Source organism: Tupaia chinensis, unplaced genomic scaffold, assembly GCF_000334495.1.
Source record: "Tupaia chinensis unplaced genomic scaffold, TupChi_1.0 Scaffold000099_1, whole genome shotgun sequence".
In the NCBI taxonomy this organism is placed as follows: domain Eukaryota; kingdom Metazoa; phylum Chordata; class Mammalia; order Scandentia; family Tupaiidae; genus Tupaia; species Tupaia belangeri.
Window position 1 is genome coordinate 4,262,690 of NW_006159563.1, and position 21,089 is coordinate 4,283,778.

A 21,089-nucleotide genomic window follows, 5' to 3' on the forward strand; every position below is an offset into this window, starting at 1 on the left:
CCTGGACTCCCACATGGCTGACCATGGTTTGGGTCTCGTACCTGGCGGCTTTCTTTCTCTCTCTCTCTCTTTCTTTCTGTTTCTCTCTCTAATTTGGAGAATCAAATTAAAATAAATAAATGAATAAATAAACTTAAAAAAATTAAATTAAAGGGACCAAAAGTTAGTGTAATGACTATGTCACTGGACTCCCACATAGTCAACCGCGGTTCGCGTCCCGGACCCAGTGGCTTAAAACTTAAGCCGGGCGTGTGTGCGTGCGTGCCCAAGATCCCGAGAGGAGAACAGAGGAGAAGGGACTGTGGCATGGCCATCCCCCCTGGGGGGGTGATTTCTCGCTTTCTGTCTGTCTCTCTCTCTGTCTGGCAAGTGCACGCTCCCTATAGCAAAAACCTCTCAAAAAAAAATTTAAATAAAAAAAAAAAAAACCACATACTTAAAACTGTAATAAGCCAGGACCAACAGATGGCATAATGGTTATATCGCTAGACTCCCACATGGCTGACCATGCTTCGAGTCCTGGACCTGGTGGCTAGAAAGTCACTGGACACGTGTGCATATGTGCCCAAAATACTGAAAGGAGAATGGATGAAATGGGGCTGTAGCGTGGCCAAACCCCCCTCGGGTGATTTCTTGCTTTCACTCTCTCTCATCTCTCTGGTAAGTGCACATGCCCTAGAACAAAAATCTCTCTAATAAACAAATAATAACAACAAATAAAATTACATAAATGTTTAAAAATTTATAAATCACAAGGCCAGCAGATGGCGCAGTGGTTAGGTCACTGGATTCCCACATGATCAACTGCAGTTCGAGTCCCAGACCCAGTGGCTTGAAACTCATTCCAGGTGCATGTTTGTGTGTGCCCAAAATTCCAAAGGGAGAATGGAGCAGAAGGAATTATGGTGTAGCCATGCCCCTTGGAGGATGACTCCTCCCTTTCCATCTCACTGTCTGTCTCTTTCTCTGGCAAATGCACACATCCCAAAACAAAATCTTCTAAAAAAATTAAATTGATAAATCACAATATATTATTCACACACTATTTGTGTAGTAAACAAAATAACTCAGATGCACAAAAGCAGAAGAAATAAAATCTGACCGAAAGCAGGACCAGGAGTTGGTGTAATGGCTATGTCGCTGGACTCCCATGTAGTCGACCATAATTTGAGTCCTAGACCTGATGGTTTAAACTCAATGCCGAGCACATGTGCGTGCGTGTCCAAGATCCCGAGAGGAGAATGGAGAAGGGATTGCAGCATGGCCTTCCCCCTGGGTGGTTATTTCTCGCTTCCTGTCTCTCTCTTTCTGGCGAGTGTACGTGCCCTATAGCAAAAACCTCTCCCAAAAAGAAAAACAAATTTTTTTGACTGAAGGGTCATTCAGCTAACTCTTCCAGAGGTAGAGTGGCATTCTGGATATGCATAAAATAATAAACAAAATTCTTCCGACTAGCTTTCTCCTTTGGACTACATTTTTTTTTTTTAAATATTTCTGCCATAACGCACATGCACTCACCAGAGAGGCTGAGAGAGAGACGGAGAGTGTGGAAAAGTGAGAATCACCTCCGAGGGGGGATGTTCATGTCACAATCCCTTCTCCCCCATTCTCGCACATATGCCCAGTGTGTTCTGGACTAGTCTTTAACATAGTTTACCTTTTAAATACACCATTCTGGGCCAGCTCTGTGGCATAATGGTTAAGGGAGTTGGATACCATATGGTCAACCATGGTTCGAATCCTGGTCCCAGCAGCTTGAAAAACATGCTGGGTATGTGTATGCATGCCCCAAATTCCAGAATGGAAAAACAGAAAAGAGATTGCAGTACTGGGGGCTGCTTTTTCCTCTCTCTCTCTGTTAAATGCATATGCTCCCTGGCAGTTAAAAAGAAATGGAAAAAATGTTTACCATTCTGCTATCACAATGGTAATTTATGATGCATTCCTTTATAAAAATGAATCTAACTTGAGCCTCACAGGGTGCCCCAAAATCAATTTTAGAAACAACTCAGTGGGTCACAGGTACATTTGCAAACATAGCACAATCTAAAATTCCATTTTCAGTCTGGATAAGGTACAAAAACAGATAGTTAGGCACAGATATGTGCAACTATTATTTTTATTTCTTAAAGTTATTCTGTAACAACCAGAAAATTCAACACGTTTGTACAAATACCTCTTGAAATCCAGCTTGATGCCTTTATTGCTCTTCACAACTTCAGTCAGCCACTCCTGTAGAGTATTATCACTGTTTGTTTCAGGAGGATGGGCCATGATTGGTTGACCATGTTCGGATCCATCACTTGGAAGAAGGACGTCAGCCTCTATCATGTGAGCAGAACCTGTCCAAGTAAAGGGACTTGCATTAAGGCTAATCAAACAAGGAGCAGACCAGCAGGAGATGCCATGACCAGTATCCTTGTGAGGAAGACAAAGGAAGGAAAGAGAATCAACACTTACTGAGCAACTACCCAATACCAGCTACTGTACAAGACCCTCACGTGTTGTCCGTAGCTTTTACAGATGAGCAAACAGGTGCCAAAAAGTTAAGTGACTTGCCAGGTCACATAGCACTCTTTTTATTTGCTTTTTATTACATGTGTTTATTCCATGAGAGAGAGAGCAAGTAAGGCTCCCCATAGCAGAGTCTTTATGCCACGATCCACCCCCAATCTCAGCTGGCCCAGGTCACGAACATGCCTGTGTACTCATAATATATCACATACTTTTTAAGTTGCTGTCATGGTTCTCCATTTCATTCCAGTAACTAGCAAAGTGAGTATACAAAGGGAAGCTTAACAAATATTTGTTGTTTTCTGGGAAGATAAATAGTATTTGTGCTTTATTTTTATTTATTTATTTGTTTTCGCTATAGGGTGTGTGCGTTTGCCAGAAAGACAGAGAGAGACAGAGAGACAGAAAGCAAGAAATCACCCCCCAGGGGAGATGGCCACGCCGCAATCCCTTCTCCTCCATTCTCCTCTCGGGATCTTTGACATGCACGCACATGCACCCAGCGTGAGTTTTAAGCCACCAGGTCAAGGACTCGAAGCGCAGACAACTACACGGGAGTCCAGTGACATAGCCATTACGCTAACTGCTGGTCCCTTTCTTTTTATGTTTTTGTCGTAGGGAATATGCACTCACCAGATGGAGACAGAAGGGGAAGAGAGAAATTACCCCCCGGGGAGGACAGCCACTCCACAGTGATTTCTTCTCCATTCTCCCCTCAGGATTTTGTGCACACATGAAAATGCACCCAGTATGATTTTCAAGCTGCTGGATCTGGGACTCAAACCATGGTTAGCCATATGGGAATACAGCACCTAAGCCACTAAACCACCTGCTGGCCCTATAAACAATACTTTCATCATCTTACTCCCCAAATTAGAAACTATGGATATTTATTACATTTGAAAAGTCTACATTAAAAATTCATTTCTTATTGGGGCCAGCAGATTTCAAGATAGTTAAGGCACTGGATCCCACACGGCCAACTGACCAATTTAAGTCCTGGACCGGGCAGCTTGAGAAAATCACTGGGAATATATGCATGCATACCCAAATTCCTAAGATAAGAATGGAAAAGGGATGGCGGCATGGTCATGTTCCCCTAGGGAATGATTTGTCACTTTATTCTCCTTCTCTCTGTCTCTTTCTGGCAAGCGCACTTGCCCTATAGCAAACTGAAAAATAATAATAATAATAATAATTTCTTGAGCCAGCCAGCGGTGAAGTGGTGAAGGTGGCTGGATCCAATGTGGCTGATCCTGCTATTCACGTTTCAGACCAAGGGCTTGAAAGATATATGGGTGTGTGAGTATATAAAAGCCTGAAAGGAGAAAGGGAGGAAAGGTGATAGCAGTTTGACCATGCCCTGTGGAGGGTGCTTTCTCACTTCCTCTCTCTCTCTGTCTCCAGTGAGCACATGTACCCTCTAGCAAATATTTTAAAAATCATTTATTTGAGACCAGCAAATAGCATAATGGTTACACAGCTGAATTCCCACATAATCAACTGTGGTTTGAGTCCCAGACCCGGCAACTTAAACTCGCACAGGGTACATGTGCATGTGTGTACAAGATCCCTAGAGGAAAATGGAAGAGAAGGGATTGCAGTGTGGCCATCCCCCCAAAGGGGTGATTTCTTGTTTACTGGGGAACACATGAACCCTATAGCAAAAATCTCTCTGAAAAAAATAATAAATCAGGGACCAGCAGGTAGCATGGTGATTAGGGCACTGGACTCCCAGAGTACCGACCATAGTTCAAGTCCCAGACCTGGTGGCTTGCTTTCTTACTTTCCTTCTCTCTCTTTCTCTATCTGCCTCTCTCTATTGAATGCATGTGTACTATAGCAAAACAAAACAATAATAATAATAACTAATAAAGTTAAAAAAATAATAATTTTTAAAAATCATTTCTTTGACTTAAAGCTCCAACACTCTCTGGAATACATACATTCCCCCTTCCTTCTCTTTTCTTCCCCTTGAATTAGGCTTGTCTTATGACTTACTTTGACCATCAGAAGGCAGTGGAAATAAAATTGTCAGTTCTGTGCCAGATCCTTGGCCTGGTAGTTGGGGCAGCCAGATCCTATGTGGCTGACCATGTGCTTTGAGTCTAGACTCAGGGGCCTGAGAAAAATGCTGGGCACATGTACACCCTAAAAGTAGGGAGAGACAGAGGAGGATTCTGATGTGACCATTCCTCATGGGGGGTACTTTCTCCTCTCCCTCTCTAAGAATGCAGATACCTCTAGTGAAAACAAACAAACAAAAACCTAAAAAAAGTCCAGTTCTTGGGCTGAATGGTGCCATCACTAAAACCTGAACATGGAACGAGAAGTGGCATGGTAGTTAAGGCACTGAACTCCTACATGGCTGAGCAAGGTTTGAGTCCCGGACCAGACAGCTTGAAACTCACTGGGCATGTGTACATGCATGCCCAAGATCCCAAGAGGAAAATGGAGGAAAAGGGATTATGGCATGGCTATCCTTCTGGGGGGTGATTTCTCACTTTTCCTCTCTCTGTTTCTGTTCTTTTTCTGGTGAGCACACACACCCTGTGGCAATCACCTAAAACAAATACACCCTCAACATTGGCTTTGGGACCTGGGGGAGGTGGAAAAAGACAGAGAGGGAACTATTAGTGGAAGCTGGAAGAGCAGTATGGAAATTCTTACTGAAAGTTTGAGAAGAGATCACCTATTTTATAGGTAGTAAAACTTTTGGCAACCCTGTCACCTGTAACAACTGGTGTGAGATAGACTGAAGACCTAACGAATTTGTTGACTGAACCTAAACAGGTTTTCAGGGACTATGCTGGAAAAATAAACCTTTCCCTCTTTATTCATGATAGAGCACATGTATGTGCACATGAGAGAAAGAGAAAGAAACAGATGAACACCCTCCACAGGGTCTGGTCACATCCCAATCCCTTCCCTCCAATCCTCCAGCCTATCAGATCTTGGACACTGTTAAAGACTGGCCAGGCCAGGGATTTAAACAAGTGCCCAGCATGAGTTTCAAGCCTCTGGATCTGGGACTTGAACCACAGTTGGCCATGGGGGAGTCCAGCAACATAACCATTATGCCATCTGCTGGTCCCAAAATTAAATAATTCTTTAAAAAACTAAAAATTTTTTAAAAGGTTTTGTGAATTCCATGATTATTACAAATTACACAATTTTTAAAGTTTCACTTCCAAATTTTCTGTTGTTGGAAATATAATTGGTGCCAGCAGATGGTATAGCAGTTATGTCACTGGACTCTCACATGGCTGTCTGTGGTTTGAATCCCAGACCTAGAGAGACTTGAAAACCACACTGGGCACATGTGCACGCATGCCCAAGATTCCAAGAGGAGAATGGAGGAGAAAGGACTGAGGCATGGCCATCCCACCTGAGGGTAATTTCTTGCTTTCTGTCTCTCTGTCTCTCCCTCTTAAAAAAAAGAAATGAAAAGAAATAAAATTAGTTTTCTTTTCTTAATGCAATTGATTTTGTTTTGACTTTGTATCCTGAATTTTCTAAATTTACTAATTTTACAATCACTGATTTTTTAATTTTCTAATTATACAATCATATTGCCTGTGAACAACTGTTATACTTTTCCTTTCCTATATATTTTTCCATTTTTACAAATTGAGATTTAAGACACATACTGTAAAATTCAGGCTCTCAGGGGCCAGTGGTGCAGCAATAAAACATGATGCTCTGTAAGGCTGACCCGTGTGAGTAGGTTCTTGTTCATTTCTGGAGACCTCCCCGAGTATGCTGCAGTTTGTTCAAAAAACCTGCCCAAGACGCGGAGCTGCCTGAAGCTGGGAGTGGCTCACAGTGTTCTGACCTCAGTGTCCAGACCAGGTTAGGGGGATTGCTTGTGTGTCCTCCATCTGTCTGTTTCTCTCTCTCATGCAAAAAACAAGTAAATAAACTTTCTTTTAAATTCACTCTTTTAAAGTATACTTTAATGGTTTTTAGAAGACATGCAACCATCACTACTTTGTAATTTCAGAAAATCTCATTGCCCCAAAAGAAATTCTGTATCCATTAGCATTCACTCCTGCCTACTCCTGGCAACCCACTAATCAACTTTTTCCTGAGGTATCATTTTAGCTAAAACTTAATAAACAACCTCTGTGTGATTATTATATGCTAAGCACTGTTTCTGACATTACGGATTCAATATTAAACAAGACAATGGTCCTTTTTTTGAAGAGAAAAGAAAGGCATTTAAAACAGTATTTTTGAGCTGGCCCCATAGTCTAATGGTTAAGAAGGCAGGATTCTACGTGGCTGATCATAGTCTGAATTCCAGCCTCAATGGCTTAAAAAATATAACAGGCACATGTGTGTGCATGCCCCAAATCCTGACAAGACAGAGAAATGGAGGACAAAGGATTGTGGTGTGACCACATTCCCATGGGTGGGGGATGTTGTATCCCTCTCTTTTTCTCTACCTCTCTCTCTGGCAAGCGCATGCAACCTCTGCCAATAAAAAGCAAAGAAAGTGTTTATACAAAAGCCCAGATACATAATGGAGTAGGGTACAAAAATACATGAAGTTGGGATCAGCAGATGTGTAATGGTTACGTCACTGGACTCCCACATGACCAACCCCGGGTTGAATCCCAGACCTGGCGACTTAAAACTCACGCCTGTGTATGCATGCCCAAGATCAAAGAGGAGAAGAGAGGAGACTGCAGCATGGCCATCCTTCCTGAGGGGTGATTTCTCACTTTCTGTCTCTCTGTCTCTCTAGCGAATGCAAACGAGCTATAGCAAAGATCACTCTAAAATAATTAATTAAAAAATAAAATTTAAAAAAATGCATAAAGTTCTACAATGAAACATGAGATTTCAAGGAAGCTTCCCTTGTAGGACCAGGTCACTTACAGCTAGGCCCCAGCCACATGCAGTCTCTAGCTACAAGGGAACTGCCCAGGAAAAGGCTGGGAAAATGCTACAATGTTCCCTTATGAAATGAAGGGGCATACAAGAGGATTTCAAAAACTCTGTGAAAGGGGCCAGCAGGTGATGTGGTGGGTAAGGGCCCTGGACTCCCACACGGCTGACTGTGGCTTGAGTCCTGGACCTGGAGGCTTGCTTATCACTTTCCTTCTCTTTCTCTCTTGCTCTCCGTGTCTCTCTCTTGAAACATGAAAAGAATAAAAAATAAAAAAATAAAAAGTTAAATAAAATAATTATTTTTAAAAAGTCTGTGAAAAAATGGAATTAAAGTATAAGTTTATTTTGGTGCAAAACATTTTTGAAATCCATGCAGCTGTCTCATAACATGCATTCTCTGTGAACATTTTGAAGACCCCCTGGTATACATGACTACAGAAGGAATCAGCAAACCAAACGCTAGCTTTGCAGCTTAGGCAAAATACTGCTTAAGGCAATTAATTCTAAATTAACATACAAGGGCTACATCCATTTGACAAGTATTTATTGAGCTTCTACTTCACACACCATAAAAGGCACAAAAATACATAAGATACATAACCCCAATGTTAAAAATTTTACTCAAATCACAGAGTACTATATTAAATAATGTAATAATACATGTGGGTTTCAAATAAGGTATGAAAAGGCTAATTACTTCTAGAAAATAAGAAAATTCTCCCATTGTGGAATTTGTTCATTTTATAATCAAAATGAAACCCCTTTGGAAGATATTTGTTCACCTAGAATTAACAGTTGTACCATCTAAATCTCTGGTACCTGCAAACATGCCTAGATATCCTAAAAGGCATTCGCTTAGTTATCCAAGTAAGTACTAGTAAGAAACTTGCAGGGACTTACTTCTCAGTGCCTCCTTCATCTGTGCTTTGTGGTTAGCTGCATGATACCAGATGATCTCAGCGCCATCTTCTGTTGTAATCTGGTTATTTCTCAGAAAATACTCCAATATGTTTTCACTCCAAGATCCTAAAATAACAGTATTTACATGAAAAATACTCTTTTATAGCTTAACTTTTTAAACTAAATTTGACTGTGCATAGGTAAAGTATACAATACAACGTTACGGACTACACAGAGGCATAAAGATGGCTACCGAAAGCATACCCGTTATGTCAGTTACTCGTGTTTTGGTTTTGTTTTCATGTCAAGGGTAGCTAAAATATTCATTTAGTATGAATGCCACATGTTCCCATCCCACAGCCCTCATGTTGTAATTAGCTCTCTGAACATGTTCACCCTGCATGTCTGCTGCTTCCTATCATCCGACTTACAACCCCACCCTGCTTCCTTGTCTTGCAGCCATCCCTGTAGCCTCTGGAAACCACTGCTCTGATCAGGTCGTGGAGGAGTGTACAGAAATAACTTCTGGGAACCAGCAGTTAGCGTAATGGCTATGCCGCTGGACTCCCACGTAGTCGACCGCGGTTCGCGTCCCGGACCCGGTGGCTTAAAACCCACGCCGGACGCGTGTGCGTGCGTACCCAAGATCCCGAGAGGAGAATGGAGGAGAAGGGATTGCGGCGTGGCCATCCCCTCTGGGGGTGATTTCTCGCTTTCTGTCTGTCTCTGTCTGTCTGTCTGGCGAGCACACATGCCCTATAGTGAAAAATCTCTCAAAAAAAAAAAAAAAAAGAACTCCTAACTAACACATATGCTACTTACTGAGCACTCTGTATACTGGGCTACAGAGTGAAGAAAAGAACATTAGCTGGAACATGCCTATTTCCAAGCAGTCTCCCACTCAAACTTACGGCTCTGTTTAGCATACAATGGGGTCCCAGACTTTTTTGGCTTAGATAGATATCTTTTTAATTTTGGAGAGGTTTTTGCTATAGGGTGCATGTGCTCACCAGAAAGACAGAGAGATAGAAAGCGAGAAATCAACCCTCAGGGGGGATGCCCACACTGCAATCCCTTCTCCTCCATTCTCCTCTTGGGATCTTGGGTACGCACGCACACACACCCAGCATGAGTTTAAGCCACTGGGTCTAGGACTTGAACCATGGTCAACTACATGGGACACCAGTGACATAGCCATTACACCAACTGCTGGTTCCAATATTTTTTAAATTTACTTTATTATTATTCTTCAAATTGACCAGAGAGAGACATAGAAAGAGAGAGGGAGAGTGAGAAGGCAAGCAGTCAGGTCCAGCACTTGAACCATGGTGGCCATGTGGGATCCAGCACCTTAACCACCATGCCACCTGTCGGCCCCTATTTTTAAATATTTAAATTAAGCATTTTTAGATGGCACATTATTGGCTATAAAAAATGTCCACCAATAAGAATAATTAAATCTTAGGACCAGCAAATGGCATAATGGTTACGTTGCTGAACTCCCAGGCAGTCAACTGTGGTTCAAGTCCTGGACCTGGCAGATTAAAATTCACACTGGGTGTGTGTGCATATGCCCAAAATCCTGAGAGGAGGAGGGACTGTGACATGGCCATCCCCCCGGGGGGTGATTTCTTGCTTTCCATCTCTCCAGCAAGCACATGTGCTCTCTAAAAAAAATATTTAAATCCTAATATATATTTATGATAGAATGAGACTTACATAACCGTTAAAAATAAAGTTTTTAAAATACAACAAATGACTTAGATAAATGATAATTGGGTATACTACCACAAAAAAATCTGAATGCTAGTTAATAGTATATAGGGATATTTCAATGGCATTAAACACACAGGATTCAGAATATTTATAGGGACCAGCAGGTGGTGTAATGGTTACCTTGCTGGACTCTCAGGTAGTTGACTGGGGTGCGAGTCCTGGACCTGGTGGCTTAAAACTCACACTGGGCATGTGTGCATGCATGCCCAAGAACCCAAGAAGAGAATGGAGTAGAAGGGATTGCAGCATGGCCATCATCCTTAGCAGATGAGTTTTTGCTTTCTGTCTCTGTCTCTGTTTCTCTGGTGAGTGCACATGCCCTATAGTAAAAATCTCTAAGGGAAAAATAAAGTTTATAAAGGCATAAATTAATAATAAAATACCATTATTCTAAAATTTAAAAACATTTTTTAGAAGTTTTTGCTATAGGGCGTGTGCGCTTGCCAGAAAGACAGAGACAGAGAGACAGAAAGCGAGAAATCACCCCCCCCAGGGGGGATGGCCATACCGCAATCCCTTCTCCTCCATTCTCCTCTCAGGATCTTGGGCACATATGCACACGTGCCTGGCGTGAGTTTATGACACTGGGTCCGAGACTCAAACCATGGTTGACTACGTGGGAGTTCAGTGACACAGCCATTATGCCAACTGCTGGTCCCTACAGTTTAAAAACATTTGAAGGGGCCAGAAGGTGGTGTGGTGGTTGGGTGCGCTGGACTTCCACATGGCTGACCACAGTTCGAGTCCCAGACCTGGCGGCTTGCTTTCTTGTTTCCCTCTGTTTCATTCTGCCCCTTTGTGGTCAAGTTAAAAGATAAATAAATAAGTGAATAAGTAAAGTTAAATAAAATGATTCTTTAAAAAAAATTGCAGTAAAAAGTTCTCTAGTTCTCCTGCCTTTTATTGGATGAAATTGCTAGCTTGTATTAGCCATGACTGTATATATCATTAGAATTTAAGGCTCCAATTGAGGCCAGGAGGTGGCATGGTGGTTAAGGCACTGAATTCCCACATGGCCGATTGCCATGGACCCTGCACCTTAAAAATCACTCCAGGTGCATGTGTGTGCGTGCAGAGAAGGGACTGCAGTGTGGCCATACCCCCAGGGATGACTTCTCATTTTCCCTCTCTGGTGACAGAAACGTTAAAAAAAAGAAAAAAAAAAAAAAAAGGCTCCACTTACCTGTATTCTTGGGTCAGTATTAATTGTATTTTATTACATTATTATTTCAAGTAGACTGGAATTCTGAAAATAAGGCCAAAAGAAAGGCAGAATCCACTGCCCTTTCTTTCTTTTTTTTTTTTTTAAGATTAAGATCCTTGGGACCGGGGCTGGCAGGTAGCATGGTGGTTAAAGAGGCTGGACTCCCACATGGCTGACTGTGGTTCAAGTCCTGGACCTGGTGGCTTGCTTTCTCACTTTCCTTTGCTCTCTCTGTCTCTCTCTGGTCAACTTCAATAAAATAAAATAATGACCATAAATAAAATTAAATAATTCTTTTAGAAAAAAAAATTAAAAAGATTATTGGGACCAGCAGGTGGCATAATGGTTGCATTGCTGGACTCCCATGTAGTTGACCACAGTTCAAGTCCCAGACTCAGCAGATCAAAACTCATGCCAGGCATGTGTGCCCAAGATCCCATGAGAAGAATGGAGGAGAAGGGATTGCGGCATGGCAATCCCCCCTGGAAAATAATTTCTTGCTCTCTCTCTCTCTCTTTCTCTCTCTCTGGTGAGCACATGTACCCTAGAGTAAAAATCTCTCTCAAAAAAAAATTACAACTTTTGGGAACAGTTTGAGTTTACACAAAAAACTGAGCAAAAAGTAGTTTTCCCACATGTTCCTTCCTCCTGAGGCATTTATTTATTTATTTATTTATTTATAGAGGTTTTTGCTACAGGGCGCATGTGCTCGTCAGAAAGACAGAGAAAGACGGAGTTGCTATAGAGCGCATGCGCTCGCCAGACAAACAGGGAGAGACAGAAAGTGAGAAATCACCCCCAGGGGGGATGGCCACGCCACAATCCCTTCTCCTCCATTCTCCTCTCTGGATCTTGGGCACGCACGCACACACGCCAGGTGTGAGTTTAAGCCGCCAGGTCCGGGACTTGAACCGCGGTCGACTACGTGGGAGTCCAGAGACATAGCCATTATGCTAACTGCTGGTACCCTGTGCCATTTATTTTTTGAAAGATTATTTACTTATTTCTTCCATGAGAGAGACAGAGAGTGCACCCCAAGAGGGTCCCAATGCTGTGATCCATCCTCAGCTTCGTCTGACCTGGAGTCATGAACATACGTGGTAGGCACTCTCAGGAAGGTCACTGGCCATGAACCTGGAAACTTCCCGTGTGGGTCAGCCTCAGAGCTCTCTGTTTACCACGCACCATCGTCCTGTCCCCAGTTTTCCCTGTAGTTAACATGCTGAGTTAGCGTGGCAAGTCTGTTAAAATTGATGAGCCAGGGCCAATTGGTAGCGTGGTGGGTAAGGCAGCTCAATCCCACATAGCCAAATGCTGAGTCCCAGAACTGACAGTTTGACACTCATGCTGGACAAATGTACATGCACATCCAAAATCTAGTTAATTCTGTCATTTGTGACCGCATAGGCAAACCTGGGTAGCATTTTGCATAATGAAATAAGCCAGGCACAGGAAGACAAATGTTGTATGATGTCATTAATATGCAGGCTCTAAGGGAAGCTCGTAGGAGTAGAGTAGAATGGGGTTCTCAGAGGCTGTAGGGGAGAGGGGTTGTATGAAGAAAGGGAAGATGTTAGATGATACAAAGTTTCAATAAGACAGAAGGAATGAATTCCAATGATCTGTGGTACAACAGGTTAGCTAGAGTTAAAAACACAGCGATGTGGGCCAGCAGGAGGCGGGTGCTTAAGGCACTGGATTCTCACATGGTTGAACACGGTTTGAGGCTGGACCTACTGGCTTGAAAATCATAACAAATAAAAAGACAAATAAATGAATAAATAAATGTAAAAATAGATAGTGACGTTACCATCGATTTAAAAATGGCTAAAAGTGTAGATTTTAAATGTTCTCACTACAAAGAGGTTAGAATGTGAGGTGAAGGATATATTGGCCTGATTTAATCATCCCATGATGTATACACATATCAAATCACACTATACCCCATAAATACAGTAGCTATACATTGATTTGAGTGGATGCCTAAAGTAGCACACCCAATAGAAACTATGTTCTTTCCCATTCATACCATACGTAAGATAAAGTTTAAATTATAAATGAGGCATAGTACGAGATTAACAACTAGTGGATAAAATAGATAAAAAACAATATGCCAGCATTACTACTCTTGTGCTTAGGGGCCATTAATAAGTAAAGTAAGGGTTACTTGAATTCGTGCACTGTCACCCTGGACAGTCCATTTGATAACCTAGATGGCTACTAAGCAATAAATGGGCCAAGAGTACACAGTGTAGAAACACTGGACAAAGCGATGACTCGTGTCCCAGAGGGTTGGACCGGGACAGTGGGAGATTCCCTCACTCTATGAGAAGGCATGCAATTTAAAACTTATGAACTGTCTGTTACTGTAACTGTCCATTTAACTTTCAGAGACAATTGACAGGTAAATAACTGTAACTGTACAAAGGGTGGGTTACTATGTTAATTAAAATTTAAACTAAATTTTTAAGAAGTTTACTGGTCCCTGGACTAGGCAATCATTAAGGTTCCTTCGAGTTTCCCAAAGTAACTACTCAAAGTAATTTATCATTAAAAAAATCTATACTGGGACCAGCAGATGGCATAATGTTTATGTCACTGGACTCCCAAGTTGTCAACCCCCATTCGAGTCCTGGACCCAGCAGCTTAAAGCTCACGCCGACATGTGTGTGTGTACATGCCCAAAATCCCAAGAGGAAGATGGAGAAGGGATTGCTGTGTGGCCACCTCCCCAGGGGTTGATTTCTCATTTTCTGTCTCTCTCTGTCTTTCCGGTCAAGTGCATGCACCCCATAGTAAAAACCTCTCTTCAAAACAAAACAAAACAAAACAAAAACACAACATCATGTCCACACAAAGACTTGTATATGAATGTCTAGAGCAGTGCTGTTCAGAATAGCCAAAAGATGGAAGCATCCCAAATGTCTATCAATAATCAGTGGATAAAAAAATGTGGTATATGCATACGATGCGATTTTATTTGGCCATAACAAGGAATGAAGTACTCATACATGAACGCTATGGATGAACCATAAAAACGTTATACTAGGTGAAAGAAGCCAGGCACAAAAGATCATATATTGTAAGACTGCAATTATATGAAATTTCCATAAGTAGGCAAAGTCATGGAGACAGAAAGATGGGGGTTGGGAAAATTAAAGGAGAGGTAGAAAGTTCTTTTCGTGGTGATGAAAATGCTCAAAAACTGATTGTGGTAATGATTGCACAAATTTGTGAATATGCTAAAAACTGAATTATAAACTTTAAATGAATTAATTGTACGGTATGCAAATTACCCATCAATATAGATTTTTTTTTTGAGAGATTTTCACTGTAGGGCGTGTGCGCTCGCCAGACAGACAGAGAGAGACATAGAGACAGAAAGCGAGAAATCACCCCCCCAGGGGGGATGGTCACGCCGCAATCCCTTCTCTTCCATTCTCCTCTCGGGATCTTGGGCACGCACGCACACGCGCCCGGCGTGAGTTTCAAGCCACCGGGTCCGGGACACGAACCGCGGTCGACTACGTAGGAGTACAGCGACATAGCCATTACGCTAACTGCTGGTTCCCAATATAGATTTTTTTAAAAAGGTTTTAAAAGAGTACATTTAGGGGTAGGCAGGTGGCTAGTGGTTAAGGCAGTGGACTCCCGCACAGCAGACCACAATATGAATCCTGGACCTAGCAGCTTGCTTTCTCACTTTCCTCTTCTCACTCTATCTCTGTCTCTCCCTGGTGAGTGCATGTGTCCTATAGCAAATTTGAAAATATTAATAATAAATAAAATTTAAACTCTAAAAAATTACATTTACTCAAAAATTCCACTTCTGAAAACTTAACCCAAAGACTGATATGCTTTCATATCGGACATAACATGTTTTATGTAAGAATATTTATTTGCTCATAATAGCAAAAGAATGAAAACCATCAACAATGTCCATCAACAAGGTATTATTTGACTGGACTAATATACAATATATTCATGCTGGGAAAATTCATTTTGTATGCTGGAAAGATGCAGTGACTGCATGTAAAAAAGAAAAGAAAAAAGTTTTGATCCTTTGGTGCATAGTTCCTATTATAAAGATCCTGTTCAGGGTAATTTTTTAAAAATCAGATTTGGGGGACCAGCAGTTAGCGTAATGGCTACGTCGCTGGACTCCCACGTAGTCAACCGCAGTTCGCGTCCTGGACCCGGTGGCTTAAAACTCATGCCAGGCGCGTGTGCATGTGTGCCCAAGATCCAGCGAGGAGAATGGAGGAGAAGGGATTGCAGTGTGGCCATCCCTCTTGGGGGGTGATTTCTAGCTTTCTGTCTCTCTGTCTCTCTGTCTGGCGAGCGCACGGCCCTATAGCAAAAACCTCTCAAAAAAAAAAAATCAGATTTGAGGTAGAATTTCAAAAAAAAGTAAACAACTGATAAATTTCAACATTAGGAGACTGGTTAAGTAAATTACAGTGTAATTGCATAATGACACAATCCAAAAATGTTTTAAAAAGCTTTTGTGACAAGAGGATTTTATGAGAACATGCATGATTTTAAAAATCTCTTATGTACCATGATTTTAACTTTATTATTTTTAAAAGAATTATTTAATTTGGGGAGCCAGCAGGTGGTGTGGTGGTTTTATTTTCATCACTAGCTATCAACGGCTACGCACCAAGAAGCTGGATTAATGCCTGATCACATTGCTAGGTCTGTATTTCTCAAAGAGTAACCAGCCTGACCAATCTGCATTTGGCCTTTGGAAATTTTGGATGAGAACTGTGTCACATTCCTCTCATTCCAACCAAGATCTCAATAGGCAGTAATCCTGTCCCTCTGGGCCACTCCTGTTTAACGCCGACCCCAGGAACCACGCCAACGCCAACGCCGGCGCCGGGGAGGTCGCTTCTCTCCCGTATCCGTCATGCGGAGGGTCTCGGGGACGCAGAAAAGGGAGAAGTGCGCCCAGCGGAGCCTCTCAAAGCTTCCGGACCTGAAGCCGGAAAAGGCGGGGGCAGGCGTGGCTCTCCCAGTGCGCGCCGCTAGCACAGTGGGACCGGCCGGAAGCCACGGGGACCGGCGCTTACCCGGGCCCCCAGCGGGCGCTGTCATGGTGACGGACGCTTGCCGTCTGCGCAGGCGCCGAGCCGCCGGCGCCCACACTGATCCGTCACGGGTGCGAGGAAACCCGACTCCAAAACAGGTGAAGGCAGAAGAGCCGTCGGCAGGGAACCTGCGACGGCGCGGGCCTAGCGGAACCGGAAGAGGCGGGGAACGGAACGCATGCGCAGAAGCCGGGCGTCCGAATTCGTACTGGTGACTTGGGAGCAGAGGTGTGCGGTTCTCCGGCAAAACGCAGTGGCAGGAGAGGTAGTGGCATAGGGCGATGTCCCAACCGAAAGAAGCCGCTGGTTGCGGTACGAACCTCCAAAGTCGGACGTCTGTCCATTTTAACTTTAGTAACATCCTTAAAAAAAGGTGCAATAGTTAGTCCATAAACAATGTTTCTGCTCCAGGTACTGAGCCCGTAGCTGGGAGGCAAGGAGACGCCCTGTCCTCAAACAAAACACAGAAAGTTTGAGATATACCACTGACTGATCTACATCTGATTAATTTCTTAAATGACTAATAATGTATAGTGTACAATCCAGTGCATTCGTAGGATTGTACCCCATCACAAGTAACTTTATAATTTTCATGGCCTCAGAACATTTACTCTCCATTTTCCCTGAGGCAACCACTAATCTACTTGTCTTCATTAATTTGCCTTTTCAGGACACTTCATGTAAATGGAATATACAATATATGACCCTTTGTGTCTGACTTTTTTCATTTAGCATGTTTTCAGGGCTCATCCAATGTTTTTTCTCCCTCTTATATTGAAATGAATTCTACTGCTTGCATATGCCACGTTCTATTTGTCCATTAATCAGTTGATGGAAATTTGGATTGTTTTTACTTCTTAGCTCCATGAATAATACTGCTGTGAACGTATGTGTACAACTTTTTTTTAAGTTTACCAGAGAAGGATAGAGTGAGAGAGAGGGAGAGATAAAGTGAAAAAGCAAGTTGCCAGGTCTGGAACTCAAACCAGTCAGCCATATGGGAATCCAGTGTCCTTAACCACCACACCACTTGGACACGTTTTGTATGGACATACTCTCTTGTGTATATACCTAGGAGTGGAACTGGTTGTGAGGAAATGTCAAACAGTTTTGCAAAGTAGTTGTACTGTTTTGCATTTCAATCGGCAATGTATGAGTGGTCCAAATTCTCCACATCCTCATGAATACTTGCTATTATGTCTTTTTTTAATCCTACTGGATATGAGGTAGTACTTCATTGCCTTGATTTTCATTTCCCTACTAATACATTAGAGTATATTTCCAGCCATTATTAGTGTATTAACCATTTATATATGTTTGGAAAAATATCTATTGTTCTTTGCTAATTTTATTATCAGAGAGCATATACGCTTGCCAGAAAGAGAAGGGACCCTCCAATGTGGAATGTACCTTTTTTTCTCCATTTCTCCATCCTGTCAGGTTTGGGGCATGCATGTACACGTACCTAACAAGTTTTTCAAGCTGCCAGGGCCAAAATGAAAACACGGTCAATCATGTGGGATCCAGCTCTCGTTTTGTTTGAGAGAGATTTTTGCTATAGGGCATGTCTTCACTGTAGAGACAGAAAGTGAGAAATCACCTCCAAGGGAGGATGGCCATGCCACAATCCCCTCTCCTCCATTCTCCTCTTGGGATCTTGGGCACACAGGCACACACACCCAGCATGAGTTTTAATCTGCTGGGTCCAGAACTTGAACTGTGATTGACTACATGAGGGTTCAGCAACATGACCATTACACCATCTGCTGGTCCTTGTTTTTTTTTAAGAGAGAGATTTTTGCTATGGGGTAATTACACTTACGAGAGAGACAGACAGAAAGTGGGAAATTACCCCACCCCACCCCTCGGGGCGAGGATGACCACATTCACAATCCCTTCTCCATTCTCCTCTCAGGACTTGGGGCAAGCACGCATATGTGCCTAGCATGAATTTTAGGCCACTGGGTCCAGGACTCAAACTGTGGTTGACTACATGGGAGTCCAGCGATGTAACCATTATACCATCTGCTGGTTCCATACTTTTAAATATGTCTACATCGATGCCATTGTTCTGCAATTTTGAACCTTGTCTCATATTTATTCTGCAGTTCCGCAGGTATTTTTGTACCAAAAGATGCTTAAAAGTTACCTGCCAAACTTTTAGTCTTTGCAATATATTCTTTCCTGCACATAATTTGTTAAACCCAGGGATAGCACTAATTATAAATATCCTAAATTGTGATTAAAAATAAAAACAGAACTAATATAATTTTATGCTTTTTATTTACTTATTTTATTCACGGTACAGAGCATGTGTACAAGAGAGGGAAAGAATATATTTGACAGTCGAGTCCAGCCACACCAGGATTCCCTTCCTCCAGCTCATCCACATCTTGGCCATGAGTGTATGCCCCCAGCATGTCTCAAGTTAACTGTGCCAAGGATTCTAATGCACAGCCAGCCATGTGGCTTCCAGCATGGTAGTGCAGTGTGCTACACACCACGCCACAAGAGGCTGGGCCTCACTGAATTTTTAATGGCCTCAGAAGTAGAATTAAGTCAAGACAACTTAAATATTTTATATCTTAGTTCATTTTAACTACTTAAACATTTTGTTAAAGAATTAATTTTATTATCATTATTTTTTCAATTTGACCAGAGACAGGGAGAGAGAGTGAGACAGCAAGCTACCAGGTCTGGGACTTGAGCCATGGTCAGCCATGTGGGAGCCCAGCACTTTAACTACCATGCCACATGCCAGCTCCACTGTCTATAAATTTTTAAAAGCTCAACGTAAATAGGGACCAGCAGATAGTGTAATGGCTACACTGCTGGACTCCCATGTAGTTGACTGCAGTTCAAGTCTTGGACCTGGTGGCTTACACTCAGGCCAGGTGCATATACATGCATTCCCAAGATTCCCAGAGGAAAATGGAGAAGGGATTGCAATGTGGCCTTCCCCCCTAGGGGGTGATTTCTTGCTTTCTGTCTCTTTCTGGCAAGTGCATGCACCCTAGAGCAAACACCTTTTCAAAAAAAAAAAAAAAAACTCAACATAAATCACTTATTGCTGCCACATATCTAGTTAGCTGTGTCTGCTTAGTATTTAGTGACTTATGAAAATACAAAATCACAGGGTCCTAGATGAATTTTAGACATCTAGATTATATGCAGTTGTTATAAGAACGGCATTCATTGGTCAGAAGAGACTTCAATTCTTGTTTCGTCTGTATGAGCTCTGGCCATCGTGTCCTAAAACTAGCACTTCATTACTTTGTAAAAGAAAAGCTATCCAGGGACCAGAAAGTGATATAGTGGTAAAGGCACTCGATTCTGGTAGATAGAATATAATGTTGTCTTGTTTTTATCCAATCTAGGTGTTTCCATTGCCATATTTAGACCATTTAATGTAATTTTTTTGTGGCTGGATGTTAAGTCTACCATGTGATCATGAATTTTTGTTTGTCCTTTATGTTTTTCATCCTTATTTTCCTTTCCAGCTTTAGCTTGAATTATTTGTATTTCAGAATTCAATTTTTATATATATTGGATTTTTTAAAGAATTGTTTAAATTTATGTATATTATTATTATTTTTGGAGAGGTTTTTGCTATAGAGCACGTGCACTCACCAGAGAGACAGAGACAGAAAGCGAGATATCACCCCTCAGGGGGGACAGCCACGCCGCAACCCGTTCTCCGTTCTCCTCTCAGAATCTTGGGCACGCACGCACACACGCCTGGTGTGAGTTCAAGTCACCGAGTCAACTACATGGGAGCCAGTGACATAACCATTACGCCACCTACTGGACCCTGTATTATTATTTTTAAAAATCTGACCAGAGGGAGAGAGAGAAGGAAAGTGAGAAAGCAAGCCGCCAGGTTCAGGACTCAAACCATAGTCAGCCACATGGTAGTCCAGCGCTTCTAACTGCCACACCACCTGAGTCCCTACACTGGCTCTTTAAACAAATCTTCTTGCATTGTTTTTTAAAATGGTTGTTCTAAGATTATTACATTTCTTTTAAAAACCTATTTATTTATTTTTACCACTTCCAGTATAATACAGAAACTTGCCACTATATAGGACCCTTGACTATCTTCCCCTGCCCTCACCCCAACCCTATTAGGATATAGTTCTCAAATGTACATCTATCTATATACATTGAATATCCCATCAGATGATGTCATACATTTTTTACATTTTTGGTTAGTTAGCTATAAGGCATATGTGCTTTGCAAGAGAGAGTGAGTGAGTGAGTGAGAGAAAGTAAGAAAGCAACTGTAATCCCCTGTCCTCTGGTGTCCTCTCAGGACCTTGGGCACACATGCACATGCTCCTAGCATGTCCCTCAAGCTGCTGCATCTGGGATTCAAACCACACAGCTGGCCATGTGGGATCCAGCCACCCAACCACCATGCCACCAGCTTTGGAGGTTTTGGTTGCTTGGTTGTTTTCAGCAAGAACATGGACCTAAATATCCTAGAATGAAATTTCTAGAAATAGAAATTTCCCACAATTTTATCTTTGTTCCTATTCTTTCTCTGGGCATTCTTTGCACTTAGCACATTATTGACTGTGGCATGGAATCCATAAATAAGAAATGTTGATATATCTAATTCTGTCAGAACAATTAGTCATTTCTTAGCAATCTTTATTTAGAAAGACTGCATATAGCACAAAGGAAGTATACAGAAATACATAAAC

The 21,089-nt window shown here is 42.1% G+C and overlaps 1 protein-coding gene across 3 annotated transcripts in view; it reads right to left on the reverse strand.

Moving 5' to 3' along the window:
* Positions 1-17,064, reverse strand: part of FAM151B (family with sequence similarity 151 member B) — a 44,823-nt gene extending 27,759 nt beyond the window's left edge. Inside the window, exons 1-3 of one of the 3 annotated variants that reach the window (XM_006143507.3) lie at positions 16,366-17,063; positions 8,311-8,436; positions 2,177-2,342 (exon numbers count right to left, since the gene is read on the reverse strand). In XM_006143507.3, the coding sequence (XP_006143569.2) occupies positions 2,177-2,342; positions 8,311-8,436; positions 16,366-16,744 (671 nt within the window). In that variant the 5' untranslated portion in view covers positions 16,745-17,063. Of the gene's footprint in view, positions 1-2,176; positions 2,343-8,310; positions 8,437-16,365 lie in introns of all 3 variants that reach the window. The other 2 variants (XM_006143506.3, XM_006143509.3) reach the window with 2 other exon arrangements.
* Between the last annotated feature and the right edge of the window lie 4,025 nt (positions 17,065-21,089).